At 47.0% G+C, this 23324-nt stretch overlaps 2 protein-coding genes across 2 annotated transcripts in view; one reads left to right on the top strand and one right to left on the bottom strand.

Annotated features, from left to right (window-relative positions):
* Window positions 1–23324, bottom strand: part of LOC149360931 (uncharacterized) — a 98600-nt gene that overhangs the window by 58000 nt on the left and 17276 nt on the right. The window lies entirely within an intron of this gene.
* Window positions 542–22717, top strand: LOC149360932 (uncharacterized). Its single transcript, XM_089569423.1, has 6 exons — window positions 542–660; window positions 5427–5473; window positions 8712–8828; window positions 11192–11233; window positions 11364–11414; window positions 22593–22717. Exons 1-6 carry the CDS (start codon window positions 585–587, stop codon window positions 22617–22619), a joined length of 360 nt encoding a protein of 119 aa, XP_089425549.1. The 5' UTR covers window positions 542–584; the 3' UTR covers window positions 22620–22717.

Below are 23324 nucleotides of genomic sequence, written 5' to 3'. Positions count from 1 at the left end.
CAATGACAACGTCCCCTACTCACGCATCCTCGTGGCGACAAAGAACGATATAGCGTTCGCTGGGTCCGAGAAACGGTACCCAGATATAATTGAAGCGAACAAAAAGAATTTTCGACAAAAGACAGCGCACCCGATGACCACATATATGGAGTCATTTAAGCAAAAATTGCTTGTTGTGTGGATTCAAAGATTGAGCTTCATTTTTTTTTAATTCCAGCTCGCAACGGTACCAACACTGCCTATTGGGAACCACCGCATGAATCGTTCTTCTACGCTAGCCTTTGTGGCCACTGATCCCGCGTGGTGAGGCAGGATTGTGTTCGTAGCGTGTTCAGTGCGGCCAAACAAGATTCCCTGATGGCTTCATTGGGTTGACAATGATCTTTGAGCACGAAGGATGGGTCATTCGTGACAGCGGTCGCTGAAGCTTTGGCTCCATCCGGCCCACGCGATGTCTTCGCGAAACCATTAGAAAACAGGGGCCACATAGCATAGGCAGCATTTAAAAGCCTGATTTTCAAGCCTTCGGCTTGACAAACCACTCTGAGTAACTGGTGCGCGGCGGGGTTCCTGTGTTCGACTCCATGGCGCTCGCATCATTCCTTTTTGCTGCTCTGCTGTGTTCTTCTGCATTTGCAGCAGAAGATTGCTTTACCTCAGGTTCGTTTGCAGCTATGATTTTTTTCTATATACGTAGACTACCATATTGGCTTCCTGATTGCAGAGATAATCATATAATCTCAACCATAAATACATCGAAAATTCTTTTCAAGCTCTTTAATGCCAGTGATTGGTTTAGGAAAGTGCCAATGTACAAGAAAAGTCCTTTCAGCGACCTCTGAACCTATTTCGGTATACTCTAGTGATGGTGAATTTGACCTATAAAAGTTAAGGAAGATAGGTGCCTCAGCCCGAAACCTTCTACAGCATTAGGTAATGATTTAAAGATTTGAGCGCTAAACAAAAAGAACTCTTTTTAACAAAGACGATACGGTAGTGTATCAAAAAAAATTAGAGATTGCGATGTGCGGAATCTGCAGTTGCTCGAGAGGCAGCAGGTAATACCAGCACACAGGTAATATCTGTAGATTTATTAATTGAAAATGCGGTGTCCATTTCGAGTTTAACCAGCCAATGGTTTAAAGCCATGTGTTTTATTTCTGAGTTGTATCAAATGAACTACGTTATATTTCAAGTTGAAAAACCTCAAATTGTGTTATATGCTTCTTGGACGTACCTATGGGTACCGCTTCTATGATATCCGAGCACCTTCATTTATAAGGCTAAGCTGGAATCTGTCGCTTCCGCTAGGAAGCCGATTAAGCGGCTTCGCGTCGCTGTGTGCCTAGCTAACACAAGATTACTACTCCTGAGAGAGTAAGACGGCGGTGAGGCGCCCGTTTATTGTCCCACCTAAAAAATGCTACTGGGGTGTAGGCATAGTCATTGAGCAGCACGTAATTCGACGGTCGCAAAAGGACCAGGACGTGGTCGACACGGTGAGCAGCCACTTTTGAGAGGTGAGGGGAGGAAGATGCCTGTTATCCATAGCCAGGAAACTCCAAAGAAGGCGGTAGCCGCGGTGGCTCAGTGACAACGGCACTCTAGTGCTGGCCCAAAAGACGCGGGTTAGATCCCGGCCGCGGCGGGTGAATTTTGGTGGAGGTGAAATTCTAGAGGCCCGTGTACTGTGCGATGTCAGCGCACGTTAAAGAACCCCAGGTGGTGGAAATTTCTGGAGCCCTTCACTACGGTGTGCCTCATAGCCTGAGCTGCTTTGGGGCGTTAAACCTCAAAAAACCAATCCAGAGAAGGCTGCACGGCGGAGGCTAGTTGCGTGGAATTAGTAAATCATGGAAGTTTAGTGGGACAACTTGCATGCTGGACACGCAGCATTATGTAAAATAAACTCTATGGTTTGAATCCCATTCTCCACTGTAAAGGCTCGTACAAGTGACGTGAGAAACACAGAATAAAGAAAGAAAGGAGTTTTTATCTTTAGAGGGTGGAGTAAGTGGCAGTGATTGCTACACTGTGTCCACGCTCCCTCCACAGACCCAGAGATTAGACTCCTATCTGTGGACCCATTATGGACAAACTCACTTGTATTTCGGGAGAGCGGGGCGAAACTGGTCACTTTGCTGCTTTCTGTCATTCCGTCAGATTAATTGAATGTAGAGTCTGCATGACCCACCACACGTCCACAGAATTTATGCTTAAAGCTAACGAGACTGGCCTTTTTAAGTCGGGAAGTGACTCACGGATTAGACATCTGATAACGAGGTAGCGGTCCTGAAGGCGTGAATTTCTGGATGCCATCTTTCACAACACCTTGCAGTTCAAGGCAGCAAGTGTCGTGGCTTAACACAAATAATTGTTTATTGAAACTAGTTTTTACTCCTACATTATTCAAAGTTTAACAGTGTGTGCAGCCCGTGTTCGTACGAGGAAACTATTTATTAGCAAGCCACAGGTGCAGCGAAATTCACCAATATGGTGGTCGGCAATGCATAAAGAGAATGGTAAGGAGAAGTGTTTTATTGCTTGCTCCCTAACATTTACACTCTTCATTAGTGGTCGGTAGGACGGTCTCAAAGCCAAAAAAAAAACACTGTGTTGACTTCTGTGAAAGAAAGACGCCCACTACCAAGCAGTAATGAAAATTAGGAATGGTATGGTTAGGAACACCGCAGGATTTATTTAAATCCTGAGCGGCGTGCACTTCCCGGCGAGTAAATTTGGTGGCTACTCGTGCAACACGTTTTGAAGCGAAAGCTTCCCTACGGGACCTGTTGCTTCGCCGGGTGCCTAGTTTGGACCTGCAGCTGAGTTAGAGGTCAAACCATGAAAAACAAATGGAATCAATATCTATGAGTGAGAGTGGAACCCGTGGCTGCCCCAACAGATCTCCTTAAGGGCCGCTCAGTTAGACGCCTTGGCTATCGCCTTTTTTTTTACATGGTACTTATTACAATGATGCGATGTTTTATGTACATGAGCTATCTACAAACAGTGGCACATCAACAAACAAGCACGAGAAAAGAGTCAATTCGGAGCACATAGCGAATACATCATAATTCGACACATCTAAGCAACAATGAACTAAGCACTAAGAGTGACTACCACTCTGGTTCATACTGGGTCTGGGCATGCAATTATTTGATTGTTTTAGGTGTACAATCATTCTACAGAATGGTCTTTGGCAGAAAAAACAGATTCACAATGTCGGTCCATCATGTGTCATCCACTAGGCTATCGCCGTTGCTAAAACGCCTCATGTTTTCCGTGGTTTCGCTCCGTTTCGAGTGTAGGAAACACTTTCTGTAATCTTTGACAATGAAGCGAGGTGTGTTCAGTATGACTTAAAGTCGCTCGTAGTTAATGGAACCAAATCTCATGTGGTTTATCTTGATACTTCTTTTTTGCCCCAATTAAGTTCTGCCTACTCTGATTTCCGCACTTGGGACAGAAAGGCGCACAGCGAAACCACAAGTCTTGCAAAAACAAAAGAAAAGCTGCGAATTAGGCAGGATATACAAAAAAATCGTGTAACCGAGCTCTGCGAAAAGCTTGGCTGCTGAACAGCTCATTCGGAGGTAGTGGGTTCGAATGCCACTGATGGCGTGTGTTGTTTTTGTTCTTTGTAATTATCTTTCAGCGATAAAATAACTGCACTATTAATTTCCTATTGATCAACACCTGAAATTAAAAAAAAAACAGATGGAAGACATATCTCTGTGCTCCCTTGATTCGGTGACTGATAGCTTCATGTGCGTATTCTGCAACAAATTATGAAATAAAAAATTGCGTCGAGCTTCGTCTGGGTACCATTTGTGTTACTGCACAGATTGTGTTGGTACCCACGTAGTTAACCGCATGTGAATTCATTGCAAGCTTGAATTATGTCTTAATACTGGAAAGGTGTCTCATCTCCCCTCCTGCTTTGTCTCCTTTTTCTCCGATGGATGGGGCGAAAGCCCTCATTGTGTTCTTTCTTGAATAAAAAAAATTAATTGCCTTCCACTTCAGCTAGCCTTTTCATATGTACTGAGCTCGGTACGAGGATGGTGGCCGACTACTGTGCAATATATATTTGATGAGAATATCGAAAAAAAGCAGCCATAGGAAAATTTGTGTCGCCTTTTTACTTACTCCTGCGTGCATACTTATTGCAATGCTGAGTATCGCGCAATTCTCGGCGCCCCTGCGTGCAAGGGTGAATGAATGAGGCACTTGTTATGACAGTATTACAGGACGTTTCAGGTACTACGTCGCTATGGTCGAGGGCGGTGCCAGTGAACACCGACACTTAAAGGTTTAGTTACAGGGGTAGATAGATACACTCAAAATACAAGATTGGACAGCCGTCATCAGAATGATACGCCTGAGAGCGTGTGCGCTTGTCGGAAGGGAAGAGCAGTCTCTTCTCGCTTTTCAGCTGTCAGGGTGCTGTCAATTATGCGCTTAGTGCCAACAAATCCTTGCTTGCTTGCAATTCAGCGCACTCTAAATTGATAAAAAGAGGTATGGTCCACACGTGTTTCAAAAAAGCTCTGGAAAAGTCGTGTGGGCACCAGGTGAACAGTAGTTTTCAGGAAGAGGTAAAACGGTTGCAAGAGTCTGGGTATCCTAAAGCTATCTTGGTGTCAATGGCTAAGAATAATTCCAAATGTCAAACTCTGCCTGAGAAATGTAGAAAAACAGCAGTGATTCCGTACATGCACAGCATTTCCCACAGTCTAAAAAAGATAGGTCAACGAGTAGGCGTTCAGGTAGTGTCGTCGGCCCCAGATAAATTGGCAAAACTATGTAAGATCACAAACCCTTGCTCTGTGAAAAATCAAAGCTGTACAAAGAATCAAAAGAAGAAATTTGTTGACTGCGCAGAAGGTGTCGTGTGTACATTCCTTGCCACTGTCATGTGGTAAGGTTTACATAGGCCAAACCAGGAGATGCCTAAACGAGAGGCTACTCGAGCACAATAAGAATATAGGAAATGGTAAAGGCAATCTTTCAGAAAACTGTGAGGAATGTAAACCAGATATATGCATGGCGATGTTCGACGAATGCCAGGTGATTAACAAAAGCAGGAAACAGCTAACACGGGAGATTATTGAAGCAAGACGAATAAAAACCCTAGAAGATAAGTGTGTAAGCATCCGGTCTGTATCTCTATCAAAGAAGGAGATGATTTTTTCTTGATGGCCCGAACAAAAAGTGAAAAGTGACTTGCGGTGTGATAGGCTCGTGGGACGATATTTTGATGCTCTCGCAGTATTTAAAAGCTCTTTGTGCATTGAATAAAGTTTCAGTTGAAAGTTAGCGCATATGTTATCGTCTTCGTTTTGTCCTTTTCTCGAGCGCTACAGTTTTTCATCAAATAAGGTGTGCTTAATTACTGCTTCATTCAATACTTGTTATTACAGGATCGGGATCTGACTGCAACAATAAGGTACACGAAATGGAAGAAGACGTAAGTACTCAGGACTTTAATCCGGGGGTGTTCACCATGTTCACTTGTAAACTTTGTACTTCATCGTTGGGGGGTACCGCGCGAACAAGGCGAAGGACGAAGCACGAAGACTACACAGTCGAGCGACTGCTTGAAACTGAATTTTTTATTGAAAGGAGAAAACATATATATATATATATATACAATATTCACCGGAGAAACCGAGCAAAGAGCATTGGTCCAGCAAAATCAAGATCAATAACAATCGCAACAAATGCCACGTGGCGAAGTCCGATCAAAGGCCCCCGAAACCCAAGCGAAAAAAAAAATAATTACCTAAAAATGATACCTGGTTACCAACTAACGTTAATGAAGGCTGGCTGACACACTGTGACTCCTTCTTCTTTATGAAAAAATTCAGGGGCACTTGTTGACCTAAACTGCGGTGAGGCGAAAGCCATAAGCGTGATGGTGCTGCTTGTGTCACTGAAGTGTGGTTAAGATGTTAAGCTTCGAGTGGAACGCGGCAGCGTCTTGCAACGCTGCCAGGGAGTTCACATAACGTCATTGTATGCCTTGCTCGTCGGTAATTTGATTTTTGAGGAAAGGAAATGTATCTGAATCGCATACCTCGGTGGATACCTGAAGCTCGCCGTAACGGGAAGGGAGGAAGATGGGAGTGAAGGAAGACACCGTATTCACTAGACGCGCCTTTGTTCATTCCGAACCAGCGAGCTAGAATGTGCTCTGTGCGTCGCGCAGCAATATTAAAAAAATCCATCGAGTGTTTGCAGTTTTTCTTTGGGCGTCGACCTGGGAGAAAACCAGGCGAACAAACTTGTTTATTTCAGTCAAAAGCGGTGGTGTTGGACTGGTTCATTTGTTTTTGCGTCAAGTGGTGTCGCGCTTTATTTTCCTTCGTGATCAAAATGACATATTTTTGAGAACTGTTATGCAAATGCGGTTGCAAAGGCTGCTTCCCGGAATCATAGTGTCATCGTGTGGAAACATGTGTGGTGCTGTAAACGGATATTTGCGTGAGGTTGTCCTTTCCTTCAGGTTGTTGGAAGTGCGTTTTTCACTAGAATACCTGTATAACGTTCACAAAAAGAAGCTGTATAAGGATCTGGATGATATTATGCTGCCGCCACTTTTGTATCTTTGTATCGTGCACCTTGCCGTGGAGGCCTAGGGCACGATATTTTAAAACGGGTGAGAAAGATGCCGGTCCGGCCGCCAGTGAAAACATTCTTTTTCAAATTGCACTCTAATACACAACCCGTTAAAACCTGGCTCCATGAGAAAGGAATCTTTGTCCCATGGACAACAAATTGCCTGTTATGTAAGCAGCCGGAGACAATTGAACATGTTTTCCTATACTGCTGGGACGCCATATTTTTCTGGGATGTCCTGCAGAGAACCATCAAGAAAGAACTACCACTACACCCTTATGGTATCAGATTTCTACCAGTTGATCGCAAAGAGGTACCCTATGACTTATTAATCCTTCTTGGCCTCCACAGCTTGTGGAAAACGCGAATGCAAGTAAGGCATGCGGATATAAACACTCGTAGTACGCGTGAGAACTTTGTTGAAAGTGCTGTTTATCTGCGGGAATGTTACCAGGCGCAGCGTGACCCACCCCAGTGGGTAACACTACTAGATGATCTAGTGAAACTTAAGAAATTTTAACTTCACCCGCATCTGCTCAAGTGTAGCTGAAGTGTTCTTATTGTTTCCATGTCAATCTTGAAAATAAAGAAAAAAAGAAAAAAAAAGCTGGCATGGCGGAGTCATTAGCGTGTTCGTCTCGCACTCAGGAGACACTGGTTCGATTCCCGACCTCGACCAATTTCCTACTCGGAGGAGTCATTAGCGTGTTCGTCTCGCACTCAGGAGACCCTGGTTCGATTCCCGAACTCGACCAATTTCCTACTCGGATTTATTTATTTATCTGGTCACAACATAATGGTTAATTACGCTAATTGGTTAAGTAAGCAATTAACTAAACTCAGTCGCACTTACTTGAAGCATCACCGTACCATCCCTTTAACTGGTTGCATGGTTGCTAGCCAAAGTACAATTGGCCCCGTTTGAAATTCGCGCACTGTGACGTCACGACATTTAGACCAATTGAAAAGCGTGACATTTCTGTCGACAACTCCTGCTTACAACCATGAGGCATCATAGGCTTCCGCCTTAACAAGCTTGCGTAATTTCCCTGGTCATTTTATACCGGTGGCGAAACAAAATTTTGGTTTCTGTGACCAAGGGGCGGCACTTTTTCTGTCTCTTTTTATCATTTTCTTTCCCACAACCGCGGCAGTGATCTTTAAGATGCGAATATCTTCTGTCTGAAAGTGAGTTAAGGTGTTCCCGCAGGCAAACGTTAATACACCGACCTGTTTGACCAATATAGACTTTTTTGCATGATAGTGGAGGTTCATAAACAACAGAACATGCGCAATCAACCACCAGTGATTTGTGAGTAACAGGGCATTTGAACGGACTAACTCCTAAGACCTTTTCACTGCGGTTCCTGGTGGCCCGGCAAAGCGCGCTCAATTTATATGGTGCCGAAAAAACAACATCAACTTCAAACCTTCCATCTACATTTTTCAAATTATGTGCTACTTTGTGCATGTAGGGAATGACCGCCATTTTCTTACATGCCTTTTCCCTCTTTGATATGACGAAATCCGTCCTCACCAACTTTTCACACGTTGCCGAAATAGCCGAATCATTGAACCCAGCAGTTTTCAGCCTGCTGACCTGTAACAATACATTCTCTCGGATAAAGTGAAAATACGAATTCTGTAAGCTCGAGCGAAGGGCAGACAGAGCAATTCCATTTTTTACATTTTTTGTGTGTCGGGAAGAATAGTGTGATAAGTGTTTCTGGGACCATGGGGAGTAAAGCCAAGAAATATGGTCGTTCTTGAATGACAACTTAATACTAAAAAAAGCGGAGAGAATCCTCCAAGGGCACTTCAGATGTAGACAGAACATTTGCACGCTCCCGAAACAACTCGTTTACATCTTTCGTTAATATTCATCGTTAGTATTCGAATAATGTCAGCGTTAATATTCGAATAATCTAGCTGCCGACTTGAATTTGATGGGATGAGAGTGCGACACCCGTGACGGGATTTGAAACGAACGGCCGCAGCATCCGACGCACGCAGTCATAGCACTTGTACACCGTGAATTCGCTGGCGGTCTTCTAGCCGCTTAATCCAGCGCTCGACCTGATGTGCAGGCCAAACAGGCGTTCGAGTCTACCATGGTCTCATGCCTCAAGGAAGTGAAGGGTGACACGCAGGACGTGAACCAGCTCAAGCAGGCTGTCTGTGGGACGCCTGTGCTCAAGCGAAAGGTGGGTACCAGTGTGGACAAAGTTTTACTGCGTCTCCGGCTCTATTATAAGAGGCGTTACGGGCGTTACCTGTAAAGTCAAGCACTGTAAATGCACTGAAAAGGCTTCAGCTCTCCCTTAGTCCTTCATTCGCTTCAACAATTATTTCAGTCCTGGTTGAGAACATTTAGGCTGTTGTGAGCAATTAATGGTACATTCTTTCAGAATTCATTCGCCCTCTTCATTTCTCTCTGGACGTTTCTCAAAAGTCTGAGTGAAATAGCTTTGAAATCACAAGCCCCAGGGCGTCCAGAATTCGCTATGCTCGTCACACAACCTGGCGATCACGTTGTATATACCATGAGATAAATCTGCGTGGGGGCGCATAGAGGTTCATTTTCTGAGAGCAGCTGACAACTGTGTCCATAAACTGCCTAAAATAATCCTAAAAACATACATTTCCTCTTCCTTCGAGGCCACAAAATGGGCAACTGTGAAATAGATTTTCGCTGAACGAAAATTCCGCAAGGTTGTGAAATTTTGGATTGGTTATTCGATCTAAAGGAGGTACCCGAGACAAGGTGTGTTGTTGTAGCTAACTTCGGAGTTCGCCTTTTGGCCTGCCCAGTTGAAAAAGAATGCAATGCCCCCAGTGTATTCTCTAACCAGACAGCTGGTTCAAAACGGTAGTGTTTATTTGCTCTCGTGCAGTCCTCCACGTTAGAACACAAGTAACATTTAATCGTTCATCGCGTAGTAAGGTGCTCATTTTCTCGCTCTTAAACGTTAACATACACTATACTCTGTCTCATAGCCATGGCACTTGAAGAAACATTTTAAGCATTGTGTTAGCGTTGGCATATTTGTCTACTTTTTTTGTCAGTTTCATCACTGAAAATCGGAAGTTAGTCGAATAAGCTTTGTTTTTGAAAACCGGGAAGTGTGTCTGCATCATCAGCGTAATACTTTAAGAAATAATTTTTAGATTCCTTCACAGTGCTTTCGTTCCTCGAGCGAAGCACAACATATACCGACTGTTGTGGAAATAAACGGGTTTATTGTTCGTGCTAAAATTTACCACAGAAACGGAATTTGCTCGGGAGAATCGTTTTATCTACATTTGTTCGAGTTATTTGCCCGAATCGATCCAAAAAGTCGCATATTCGCGTCGTCTGCGGTGACGACGATTGAAATTTAGCCGCTCTGTCATCAATCGCACCGGTGGCGCCGTCTGGTCTGTCGACCATGGAGTTTCGGCATAGGAGGGATATCTCAAGACTCTCCTTCACCAAGGACTTGAAATTTAGTGAGGTTTTCAACAAACTACGTTTACTGTGATTATCGACAAAGCAGTTGAAAAACAATCTTCAACCCTTTCGCAAAACAACTCGACCATCCTCCCTTGCCGAATCTTCCGGGCCAACAAAAGAGATCGCGCCACCGGTGCGATCGATGACAGAGCAGCTTAATTTCCCTCGTTGTCACTGCAGACGATATGAATGTCCGACTTCTGATCGAATCAGGTAAGTAATCGAAACAACGTAGTATAAAACAATTCTGCCGACCAAATGTCATTTCTGTGCGGAATTTGAGCTCGAACAATACGCCCGTTTGGCTTGCAGAAGCATTTTACGGCGCTCGTTTATCTGCGCCATACGTTGTAATTTGGCTGTGCCATAGCCGGTGAACTATCATCGACGAGCCGGTCAAAATGTGCCAAAACTGAGCTGCGAGCTACATGTAGGTTGTTCTTTTTCTTGAGTATAAAGCTTTGTGAAATGTTTGTCTAATACGAAGATGGCTTTCACAGAAGTTTTTAAGAACTTATCGTTTTCAGTGTGTGTTTCACTCTGAGAAAGGCTTTTGAGAAAATGCGACTTTTTATTCACTTCCGTATGTCGCATGACCAGAAACTTCCACTTCAGTTTGCGGCACACATTAGCGACTTCAGCCCTTTTGGAGCATTTTTACTTTCGACATTATGTATGCCATTATGAGGCTTCGCAGACCATGCGCCCTCTCTTTCATTGCCGCTGTTCACCCTTGACTGGCTAACAGGTACTGATCATATGTCATTGTGTAGTTACTTAAATTCTTTATTATCGCTTACATTAAGGGTTGCAGTACATTTCTAGACTGTTGTGCTGCGAGGAGGCTAATGATATCAATGGAGTTAAGGCAGCTTTCACTCTTATCTTTTTAAAATTCTTATTATCTTCTTCAACTTGCCTTGTACTGCCGAGCTTCCATTAGAAGTTGTGGTCTCCTAATCGTTTGAGTATGACCAGAGTTCAACAAAGGAAGAAATGCGTTGCTAGGATTGCAGCAAAACAGATATTGTCGCGAAGATCTTAACGTCATTTCGCGTTGTATTTCAATTTCAGTTCATTGAATGTTTCAAGAACGACCTTGCGGGCGCCTTGATTGTAAGTTTTTACTCGTCACTTCCGCTTTTTTCTTCACATTGAGGTTCGCTAAAAATAATATGAATAACCTTTTGAGCATTACATGCATTGCATGCGTCGACTGCCTCATAATTCCTTTTTGTTTTCACAGGAGAATACCATATTCAACCACCAAATCCGTTCAAAAGGTCGGGAAATACTGGTAAGGCGACACTACAGTATTCGCTGTTGAGGTTTACACGAGCGTAAGAGATTTGTGATCTATCGTGCAGCCACCGCGGTGGCTCAGTGGTTATGGTGCTCGGCTGCTGACCCGAAAGACGTGGGTTCGATCCCGGCCGCGGTGGCTGAATTTCTTTGGAGGAGAAGTTCTAAAGGCCCGTGTACTGTGCGATGTCAGTGCACATTAAAGAACCCCAGGTGGTCGAAATTTCCGGAGCCCTCCACTACGGCGTCTGTCATAGCCTTAGTCGTTTTGGGACGTTAAACCCCATAAACCAAACCAAACCAATCTATCGAGCAAGATAGACAGAAATTCACATCAGGATTTTTGGCAACTTTGGTCGCTGGTTTTGGAAGCGAGGTCCATACTGGCATTCGTTTGACCTACTGGAGTATTTTTTTGATACATGAAATATTTGTCATGGTAGAAACCGATGGACACTACCATGAGCAGTCTTCGATGTGAAAACTGTTTTGCACCATTTCTGGCCTACTGCTCAGATGCCCGCATCTGTCGATGCCTGCATAACATAGAGGAGACAACAAGGCTGTAGTGCGTACAGCTTTTCAGTGCGCACACTTTGAAGACGACTTACACTCCAGTGAGAAATATCCATATACAGCATATATCAAGAGGGTGGACGTATCTTCTATCGATTTCTAGCCATGTTTGTTTTCATTTCTATTAGGCACCCTCGCCTGCGATATTCGAGACACAAAGTCACATTTAGCTACAGGTCATGAATTCGCGTGTGCTAGATTCCTCTCACAGGTGCCATTTTTTTTATGACAGGAGTGGCATCCAAAAAACCGCAGCTACCAGGATGTCCTCAAGGGACATTTATATCTAAATTCAATCAATGCAGGTCTATCTGAAACATAATATGTGGACCCTACATTTATATCTTAATTCAATCAGCGTAGGTCTGCTTAAACATATGTGGTCCTACCTCTTAACGTGAAAGAGTTCGACTATCAGATGTCTGCATATGAAAACAGTGAAGATCCTGTGACACTCACTGCTTCGGCAGAAAAATTCCTGCTGAGGTTTGCGCATGCTGCAGGTGTAAACATCAAGCCCTTTTAAGGCGTTTAAGCGTCAGGAAGCAATTATCGCACCGAAAACAGTTCGCATCCAACGAAACGAGATTAACCTCAGGGCAAGTCAATGTTTTTTATCGCTTCATGCTACCTGCTTATTTAAAGGAAATTCTTGTACATGCATATTGTCACGTTGTAGTGACGGCAATCCAGCAGTCAGGAAAACAGCAACAAGCCTTGCAAACGAAGCTCTTTATTTGGGCTGACTTGCGCCCGCAAAAGAACTGAATCACTCGGCGGCGGCGTAAGCAACAAACGTGCTCGTCAGTCTTCGAACTACGAATGCCCGCTGCTCGCGGCATCGTTCAATTCAAAGCCGGCAAGGAAACTTCGAGATAACAGGTCGAGATCATCTAGAGTAATCTAGAAACACGTAGATGGAGTTGTTCATGGCTGTGAACAATCGAGATTAGTCCGGCCGCTCCTCGCGTCACGAACAAAACTGATAACACCCCCTTTTTTGCGGCCTTGCGCGAACGAACGGACGCTACAATGATACGTGGCATTACCCCCCTCCCAAAGAAGCATCGTCTCGATGCTTTAAGTTGAAAATAAACAAGGAGAATGGAAACTTCGAGTCCTTTAGCGTTCATAATATGGCTTCAGGCGTACGACATGTACGACTTCCCGGCGTGTGCAGCGTCGCTGAGATGCTGTCGTGCCGTCGGGGATGACTTCATAGTCGAGGTCACCGATGCGACGGAGAACCCTGTACAGGCCAAAGTAGCGTCGCAGAAACTTTTCACTCAATCCGCGGCGGCGAACTGGCGTCCATATCCAAATACGATCACCTAGCTTGTAATGCGTGTCTCGTCGGTACGGATTGTAGCGTCGGGCGTCGGTGTGCTGGTGGTCTTGAATGCGAAGCTGCGCAAGTCTTCGGGCTTCCTCGGCACGATGAAGGTAGGCGGCGACGTCGACGGTGTCTTCGTCGGAAACGTGCGGGAGCATTGCGTCCAGTGTTGTCGTGGGCTTCCTGCCGTATACCAGCTGGAATGCGGTAAACCTGGTTGTCTCCTGGACGGCAGTATTATAGGCGAAGATCACGTAGGGCAGAATGGAGTCCCACGTCTTGTGTTCGGCGTCGATGTACATGGAGAGCATGTCTGCGATGGTCTTGTTCAGACGCTCTGTGAGTCTGTTGGTTTGTGTATGATAGGCAGTTGTCCGCCGTTGGCTTGTATGGCTGTAGTTTAAGATGACTTGCGTCAGCTCCGCTGTAAATGCGGTTCCTCTCTCTGTGATGAGCGCTTCGGGGGCGCCGTGTCGCAGGAGAATTTGTTCGACAAAAAATTTTGCAACTTCTGTTGCGGTACCAATAGGGAACGCTTTCGCTTCGGCGTAGCGGGTCATGTAGTCCGTGGCCACGATGATCCACTTGTTACCTTATGAGGAAGTCGGAAAGGGGCCGAGGAGGTCCATCCCCATTTGCTAAAAGGGCTTAGTTGGCGGTGGTATGGGGTTCAGGAGTCCGGCTGGTCTAGTCGGAGGCGTTTTGCGTCTCTGACATTCACGGCACGTTTTCACGTAATGGGAAACGTCGGTAGCTAGCCGCGGCCAATAGTACTTCTCCTGTATACGGTGCAGCGTGCGAGCAATCCCGAGATGCCCTGCGGTCGTCTTGCCTGAGATTTTTGGGCACGACAAGAAGATGCACTGTCCTGTTGGGCGCGAAGTTCATTTTCAGGAGGACATTATTGTGAAATACGAAGTACGACAGTTGGCGCTTGAGCCCTCGGGGAGGCGATGCGGTCTTTACTTTCAGATAATCAACTAGGCTTTGCAACTCAGGATCCGAGCGCTGCTCCTGCGCGAAACTGCTGGCGCTTAACAGTCCTAAGAAAGCGTCGCCGTCTTCCTCTTCCGGTGTTGCGTCGATGGTGGCTCGTGACAAGCAGTCTGCGTCGGAATGCTTGCGGCCAGATTTGTAGACTACAGTTATGTCGAATTCTTGAAGGCGCAGGCTCCAACGAGCAAGGCGGCTGGAGGGATCTTTCAAATTGGCTAGCCAGCACAGAGCATGGTGATCGCTCACAACCTTGAATGGTCGTCCGTACAGGTAGGGGCGAAATTTCGACGTGGCCCAAATAATGGCGAGAGATTCTTTCTCGGTAGTCGAATAGTTGGCCTCGGCTTTCGACGGTGAACTGCTAGCGTACGCAATAACTTTCTCCTGTCTTCCATTTTTCTGAACGAGGACCGCTCCTAAGCCCACACTGCTTGCGTCGGTATGGATTTCGGTTTCGGCGTTTTCATCAAAGTGCTCGAGCACAGGAGGCGACTGTAAGCGGCGCTTGAGCTCTTTGAAAGCTTCCGTTTGCGGCATTTCCCATTTAAAAGGCACGTCAGCCTTGGTAAGTTGGGTCAAAGGTTCAGCGACGCGCGAAAAGTTCTTCACAAATCGCCGGTAATACGCGCACAGTCTAAGTAATCTGCGTATAGCTTTCTTGTCATTAGGCTGTGGAAACTCTGCGATCGCAACCGTCTTCTGAGGGTCTGGGCGAACTCCATCCTTGCTTACGACGTGGCCAAGGAACAGCAGCTCCTCGTAGGCGAAGTGGCACTTCTCTGGTTTCAGTGCTAGTCATGAAGACTTGAATGTTTCCAGCACTATCTGAAGCCTTCTGAGATGGTCTTCAAAGCTTGAGGAGAAGACAACAACGTGATCTAAGTAGACTAGACAAATTTGCCACTGCAAGCCTGCGAGCACCGTATCCATTACCCGCTGGAACGTAGCTGGGGCAGAGCAGAGGCCGAATGGCATCACCTTGAACTCGAAGAGTCCGTCTGGTGTGATGAACGCAGTCTTCTCGCGATATCTTTCGTCGACTTCAATTTGCCAGTGGCCGCTCTTCAGGTCCATCGATGAGAAGTACTTAGCGTTGCACAGCCGGTCCAATGTATCGTCGATGCGGGAGAGGGGATAGACATTTTTCTTCGTAATGCTGTTCAGACGGCGGTAATCGATGCAAAAGCGAAGGGTGCCGTCTTTGTTTTTCACTAGGACGATTGGTGCTGCCCAGGGGCTCCTCGATGGCTGGATGACGTCGTCACGAAGCATTTTCTCAACTTGCTTGCGGATAGCTTAGCGTTCTAGCGGCGATACGCGGTAGGGGCTCTGTCGCAGTGGTCGGGCGTGTTCGTCTGTGAAGCGGTGCTTAGCAAGCCGGGTTCGTCGCACATTCGATGCTGATGAGAAGCAACCGCTGTACTTTTGAAGAAGTTGCGTATTTGGTCTTGTCTGCTCCGTGGTAATGCTCGGTTGATATCAAAAGTTGGTTGATGGCCTTGGTCAGATGGTTCTATGGGTTGGTCGGGTAGGGCAATTATGTCTCTGATGTCTGCCAGCTCGTCGAGGAAAGCGATCGTCGTACCTTAGTTTAGATGCCGGTATTCTTCGGTGAAGTTGGTTAGCAACACCTGGGCTTGGCCATGTCGGATTTCGGCGACACCCCTTGCGACGCCCTATCCTCGATCCAGGAGTAACTGGGTGTTCCCTTCGATGACGCCTTCGGCATTTTCGATGTCTCCAGTACCTACGCAGGCGAGGACACTTGATCGGGGCGGCACGCTGAGTGCTTCGTCGAGGATGTTTAAGGCAACGTGATGAGTCGCGCTCGTCGCAACAGGTATGGCTTTGTCCGTGGACAGCTTGATCGACTTAGATCGAAGGTTGATGATCGCTCGATGTTCATTCAGGAAGTCCATTCCCAAAATCACGTCTCGCGAGCACTGCTGTAGGAACAGAAAGGTTGTCGCATAGGTTCTCCCGTTTACAGTAACTCTCGCGGTGCAGCGTCTTGACGGCGTAATCAAGTTGGCGCCTGCGGTGCGGATCAGCGGGGGCCAACCCAAGTTGTTGTTACCTTCCTGAATCGGACAGCGAGCAGCCCACTCACGACGGAGTAGTCAGTTCCGGTGTCCACCAAGGCAGTAACCGCGTGATCGTCGACCATAACTTCAAGGTCACTTGTTCGCGTTTTCGTATTGCACGTTGTCTTCGGTGTAGGATCTCGGCTTCGTCGGGCAGTGAGACTGCGGTGCGCGTATTCCGACGTTACTTCTCTGGGAGGTGGTATAAGGCTCATGTCTGGCCGCGTCGTCGTCGTCGTCGTCGTGGGTGTTGTCGTCGTAGTTGAGGCATGGTCTTGCGTTTTCATCGATGGAGGATCTTTGTTCTTGCGCTCAGAAGCAACCTCGCCTCCAGAGGCTGCTTTATTCAGTTTAACCTTCGGGGGCTGAGGGAGCGTCCGCGCATCGCGTAACCTCGGCTAGGAGATACAAAGCGCGGTGAAGATGGCGACGGGGAACTTGATAGGCGGCTCGGCGATGAGCATCCTTCCCCACGCACAAACTCCTCGATTTCGGCTGGTCGCTGGCCGGGTCGGGGTCGTGGAGCGTCGTAAGAGAACCCTCGGATGCCCAGTCTTCTGTATGACCAGTGCCGGAGGACTTGACCGGCTTCGCCGCCATGGAAGCATAGAGGGCGGCGCTGGTCCGGTGTTCTCCACTCGTCGCATTTCCTCGGCCCTGTGCGACGCTCGTAGGACGGTCGGGTTGGGGCAATAGGGCGGCGGTCCAGCGCAGCTGGCTCAGGCCGATAGGGGCTTGGGTCCCGTCGTCGCGGTGCGGGACTGCGCACTGCTGCGGCGTAATTCATGGCTGGAGGCTCCAGAGGCTGCGTGGTGGTCGGTGTCACACCCAAGGCCTGTTGCACGTCGTCCCGGATGACGTCGGTGAGCGAAGTGAGCTGCGGCTGCGTTCCTGTTGGCAGCAATCGTCGGAGCTCTTCTCGCACAATTTCACGTATAACCTCCCGCAGGTTATCGTTGTCAGCGGCGTCCATGCAGCTTGCTGACAAAAAACGCTGCTGGCGGTCATACTGGCGGGCTCTGGCATCAAGTGTTTTTTCCATGGTGGATGCCTCTTCGACGAATTCCGCGACAGTTTTGGGTGGGTTCCGTACGAGGCCCGTAAAGGGTTGTTCTTTAACTCCTCGCATAAGAAACTTCACCTTCTCTTGTTCCTTCATGTTTGCGTCGGCCCGCCGGAAGAGACGCTTCATCTCCTCAGTGTAGACTACAACGGTCTCGTTTGGGTGTTGTATGCGAGACTGAAGGAGCTGCTGGGCTCTCTCTTTTCGCACGACGTTTGTGAAGGTCTTGAGAAGCTTTTCCTTGAAGGTTTCCCAATTCGTCAGGCTAGCTTCCTCATTCTCAAACCAGATTCTTGCTGGTCGCTCCAAGGCGAAGAAGACATACCTAAGTTTAGTGGCATCGTCCCAGTTGTTGAAGATAGCCACACGGTCGAACTGTTCCAGCCGTTCTTTCGGGCCGGTACCAGGCGTAGCGTCGAAGGTTGATGGCACCCTGGGCTGGTGAAAAATGATTGGAGTCGTCGTCTGGGGCAAGCTCATGGTGGACGTTGCTACTTGCTTTCGCTTCCGGGTAGGGTCCGGCAGAGTCCCGAACTCAGGTGCGTCACCTAGCAGACGTCGGCTTGCGCGGTGGACTGGACTCAGGTCCTGCGGTGAATGACTCAGAGGGCTGGCGTCACGACTTGTAGGGGGTGTCCGGAACATGGAAGGTTACCCCGCACCTCCACCAGATGTCACGTTGTAGTGACGGCAATCCAGCAGTCAGGAAAACAGCAACAAGCCTTACAAACGAAGCTCTTTATTTGGGCTCACTTGCGCCCGCAAAAGAACTGAATCACTCGGCGGCGGCGTAAGCAACAAACGTGCTCGTCAGTCTTCGAACTACGAATGCCGGCTGATCGCGGCATCGTTCAATTTAAAGCCGGCAAGGAAACTTCGAGGTAACAGGTGGAGATCGTCTAGACTAATCTAGAAACACGTAGATGCAGTTCATGGCTGTGAACAATCGAGATTAGCCCGGCCGCTTCTCGCGTCACGAACAAAAATGATAACACCCCTTTTCTGCGGCGTTGCGCGAATGAACGGACGCTACAATGATACGTGGCAATATGAACTTGTTAGGTAAGCGGAATTAGGGTCCACAGATGTTCTTGACTTCCCGAAAATTCCTCGATTTGACTATCATTAACTAAAATATATGTGCAGAATTCTAGGGGAGGGAAGGGGAGGGAAATTCATGCTGATTTGTCAAAGAAAACATACACTCGCCAATGATACAAAGAAAATAAAAGAAAGTGACGTTTCGGCGCCCGTACGGGTGCCTTGATCACAATGAAACGAAGGACGGCAAGGGGAGCTATATATGGTTGATTTTTCGATGGGTGCGCAGGTATATATCTCTTGGAGATTATCACGGGTCCGGTTAATCGTGGTTGGCGTGGATTGAATGTACAATGATTCTATGAGAAGACGTTTCAGTAATGATTTTTCTTTTGTAATTACACGTGCTGCGTCCCAGTCGATGGTATGGCCAGTTTCCAGATGATGTTGCGCTAAAGGGTTTGAGTTTGCTATGTCCAGTTATGGCCATAACTATAATATAAGTTATGGCCGAGCAGCTATGGTTGTTCCTGAGTTTGTTAGCAATTAAAAATGACACCAGAGTGACTATTTTCTGAACGGATATCCTCTGCAAGCTAGGATTTGATCGCAAATGACTTTCTGCTAACGCCTTTACAAGGTTGCTCGCCGATCCATCAAGCATGCTAGCTGTCTAGTGCTGCGTCTCGGCAGCAATGCGTACATACGGTTCCATAGAAAGAGTCATAATACGGGCGACTTCGGAGAGGAGTACTACCCACAGGAATATAACGTACATATTTTTCTTCGCATTAGGCGTTCCGGAGGGCCCATCGTGGGGCATTTGTAACCGAGCTGCAAATGTGACTCCACATTGTTTCGCTGCTCTTCGAGAGACTTAGAGCTAGCTCACCCGCTAGACTAGCGAGCGTCGAGGGTAGGCCTACGTTTCAATACCTTTGGGCTGTGGAGGCGAAGCGAGCGGGTGGAGTGGAGATTATTAATGATGATGAAGTAAATAAATCGAGGAACGCTGTCAGTGCAACTGACTTTCGAGTAGGTCGCCTTCGTAGCGCGACACTGGGGTAAAACAGGTTAAAAAGACAGTGATGGTAAAAGAGCTGCAAATGCAGAAAGAGAGGCAAGGCGAGGACAAAGAAGTCTGAAAGCTTAGATGCACGCAAGCAGTTGCGCCTCCTCGATAAATCGAGTTATAAGCTTAAAGGCGTGTCGCGTTTTGTCGTGCGGGACAAGAATAAAGACAAGGCTATCACTGCTAGCGGAAGGGAGAATTAGTTTGTGGAGATAGCTCTTTCTCTCTCTCTCTCTCTGTTAGCGAGTTCTCTTGGAACATGTCTGAAGCCGAATAAGGGCACAGAAGGTGCTCAAGTGTTTCGACCTCGCCGCAGTCCTGATAACAGGGTGCACCGATTCCACAGAAGGGATGAATAAGCTCGGCCGTCTATGCACAGGGGAGTTGAAACCACGTAGGAAGAGGGGAGGCGGCGGTTTGCAGCAGAGACCCGGCGTCTCGATGATGTGGCCCAACAAGACGACGCATGGCCCGACGCGCGTCATCGAGTCGGGGGACAGCCGAAGTGAACGGAGTATCTTAAGAGCCCGCCCGTTTCACGAGGTCGTCGGTGAAGTCGACACAGTCAATTCAGTTAGGCGAGGGGATGTAGTGAAAGAGGATGTCTCACCCGCTGTGCTTCGGCGTACGACATTACAGTAGTGGGCTTGCAGAACTGGGAGTGTGTGAGTTGGCCAGCGCAGCTCCATGAGAGCAGCTGCGGACTTGCTAAGCTTCGTAGCCGTGGTTTAGAGCGGCGACCAAACAGGAACAGAGCTAACAACAGCACTGCCGCAATCTCGATGGTTTTCGAAGAAGAAGCGAAAGGAGCGCACACTGCCCTGTTGTGCCGACCATTGGCGCAAAGCAGGCTGCTACAACAGAGGAACCGGTTTGGTTTGGTTTATGGGGTTCAACGTCCCAAAGCAACTAAGGCTATGAGAGACGCCGTAGTGGAGGGCTCCGGAAATTTCGACCACCTGGGGTTCTTTAACGTGCACTGACATCACACAGTACACGGGCCTCTAGAATTTCTCCTCCAAAGAAATTCAACCGCCGCAGCCGGGATCGAACCCGCGTCTTTCGGGTCAGGAGCCGAGCACCATAACCACTGAGCCACCGCGGTGGCTTAACAGAGGAACCGTCGTGGGTAACAGAATCATCTGTGTAATGGCTTTTGCGCTGTAATGTGGGGACTCTCTTTCTTACAGCGCCAACGAAAGCGTCCTCGAAATTGTCCACAGTCTTTTGCTGGATGCTGCAAAACGCAGTCAGGCTCATCGATCACAGCCACGAATCGTCACCCTTAGCTTCATTTCCTTGTGAGCCGCCGCGGTGGCTCAGTTGTTATGGCATTCAGCTGCTGACCCGAAAGACGCGTGTTCGATCCATGCCGCGGCGGCCAAATTTCGATGGAGGCGAAATTCTGGAGGCCCGTGCACTGTGCGATGTCAGTGCACGTGAAAAAGCCCCATGTGGTCGGAAATTCCGGTGCCCTTCACTACTGCGCCCTTCATAGCCTAAGTCACTTTGGTGTGCTAAACCCCCATAAAATGATAAATAATTTGCCGGTGCAAATGCGGAGGGAGCGGAACAGTGGCTCTTGTTGGGAATTCTACAAAGTTTGCGTCGATAAGCTCGACTGCCCTCCGGCGATCCACAAGTGTGGCGTCGACTGAAGTGCTCCCGAGCAGCTGCGTTGACAGGCGTGTAGGGCAGAGAGACACTATCTCTCCCAAGCTATTCACTGCGTCTTTACAGGACGCATTCATCGACCTGTATTGCGGACATTCGGGGATAAGAGTTAGTGAAAGATACCTTAGTATTCTTTGATTAGCTAATGACATTGCGTTTTGAAGTAACTCAGTGGACGGATTACATAGCATGATCAATTACTTAGACCTGAAGGCAAACCGGGTCGATACGTCGAGATAATGATATGGAGAAAACTGAGATAATGTTCAAACGCCCCAGAAGGAAACAGAAGTTTGCGATAGGCAGGGAAGCGTTTGAAATGCTTAGGGATTGCATCTATTCAGCTAAGGTAGTGCCGGCATATCCAAGCCACGAAAGTTAAATAGCTACGAGGCTAAGATATGGGTGAGCGCTTTTGATATGTACTATCAGTATTCTTCGATGGAAAAGTATATGACTGCTATATGTTACAAACATATTATGAGGAAATATTAAGCAGAAATGCGTAAGCTAAGGAAAAGGGTTCAACTTACATTGAACGAAAAGTAGGGAGGTGTCGAAATAAAAATGATAGGAGATAGAAAGAGTCCAGGGTGTATCTAAAACGAAAGACGATATCTCCATATCCTCTTCTAAATAAAAAAGAATGGGCTTGGGCAGGCCTCGTAATTCGAAGCGAAGGCATGACAACCGGCGGTGGTTAAGGATGACACACTGGACTCCAAGAGAACGCAAGCCTAGTAGGAAGCGCAACTAACTTACGAGGATCGATGAAGTCAAGAAATATGCGGAGATAAGAGGGCGGTAGCCTGTACAGGCCTCGGCTATTTGGCGAGATATTGGAGAAGCCTTTCTCCTGCAGGGGGTGTAATATGACTGATGACGATGATGGTGATATTTGGAGCAGGAAGACCTCTTTCGGCACTAAACATACGTATTAGTGCGTTGTGCTTCCCGCGGTATATAAAGAGATTCTTCGCTTTGAATTCCTCCAATTTATAATTTTAAACCAGAGGATATTAGCAACCATAAACTTAGACAACGCTTAAAAATCCCTTTAACAGAAGTGCTACGGGGATGATGTAAGCCAGAGTGTGCTCCATGAAAAACACAATGGCAGAGTAATTACTACTGTCACTACAACAGGGTGATCAGGTGCGGTCAGTAATGAACTTTAGTGCTACATAGAGAGCAAAGCAGAGCCGAAAATATGCAGAGGGCTCCGCATCAATTTACTGCCTCGACAAGATTTATGACATGACGCCGCGTCAGGGTAAAAAACGAGGCAAACAGTGATGGCTCTATGTAGCTGGTTATTTTGAACTGCTTTTCAGAAGTGCTACGAAGAAGCTCTCAAGTGAAAAGTGAGACGTGAAGCGGAAGAAGAATTTCCTCATGCAAGAAATGCGTTGCTTCGTAAGCGCTTTGACATTAAAAATTTCGATTTATAAAGACTTCAGCTGGAGAGACAAAGTGTGTTGTCCATTGTTCTCAATTTTTGAAAAATATTTTTTAGGCAATCAGCGACTAGACTTGAATTGCACAACGTCGCTCAACTCCTGGCTGTATAGTTTACCGATGTTCTCCTTTCTCGCTCTTCATTTTCGCTTCTCTGAATCGGTAGCTTGCCAGAATAAATTGCCCTGCTGTGAGGCCGCAGTACTGCGAAAGAACTTGTCGACTGCCACATTGTGTCAAAAGTAAACTTTGTGAATATGATCAGCAGTAGTATTTGGTAAAAAAGTGATAGCAAAGTGAGAAAGTGGAAGTGATTACAGGAAAGAAAAAAGTGATAAGAGATGAAAAGTTTATTTATTTATTTATTTATTGTTTCCTCAAGGGTCCACAGGTTACATGAGGGGTGGGCAAACAAAAGAGTTAATATAAACACAGATGGTCTTCAATGGCGGTTTTGAGGTTTTGAATGCAACATGATTGATGATGGTCGCCACTTCGGATGGAAGGTCATTCCAGTCATTGGCTGTTCGAAGAAAAAATTACATCTTATATGTTTCGGTGCGGGCCCGTTCACGGTAGACGGCGTTAGGGTGACTATTACGAGAAAA

Source organism: Amblyomma mixtum, chromosome 2, assembly GCF_055824585.1.
Source record: "Amblyomma mixtum isolate Tamu chromosome 2, ASM5582458v1, whole genome shotgun sequence".
Classification (NCBI taxonomy): domain Eukaryota; kingdom Metazoa; phylum Arthropoda; class Arachnida; order Ixodida; family Ixodidae; genus Amblyomma; species Amblyomma mixtum.
The sequence above is the reverse complement of the archived record's forward strand: the minus strand, read 5'-3'. Positions and strand labels throughout refer to the sequence as shown.

Coding starts and splice junctions, on each gene's coding strand:
- LOC149360932 (XM_089569423.1), top strand. CDS start 585: ATGGCGCTCGCATCATTCCTTTTTGCTGCTCTGCTGTGTTCTTCTGCA. Junction 8,829..11,191: donor CGCCTGTGCTCAAGCGAAAG/GTGGGTACCAGT, acceptor TTTCAATTTCAG/TTCATTGAATGTTTCAAGAA. Junction 11,234..11,363: donor ACCTTGCGGGCGCCTTGATT/GTAAGTTTTTAC, acceptor TTGTTTTCACAG/GAGAATACCATATTCAACCA.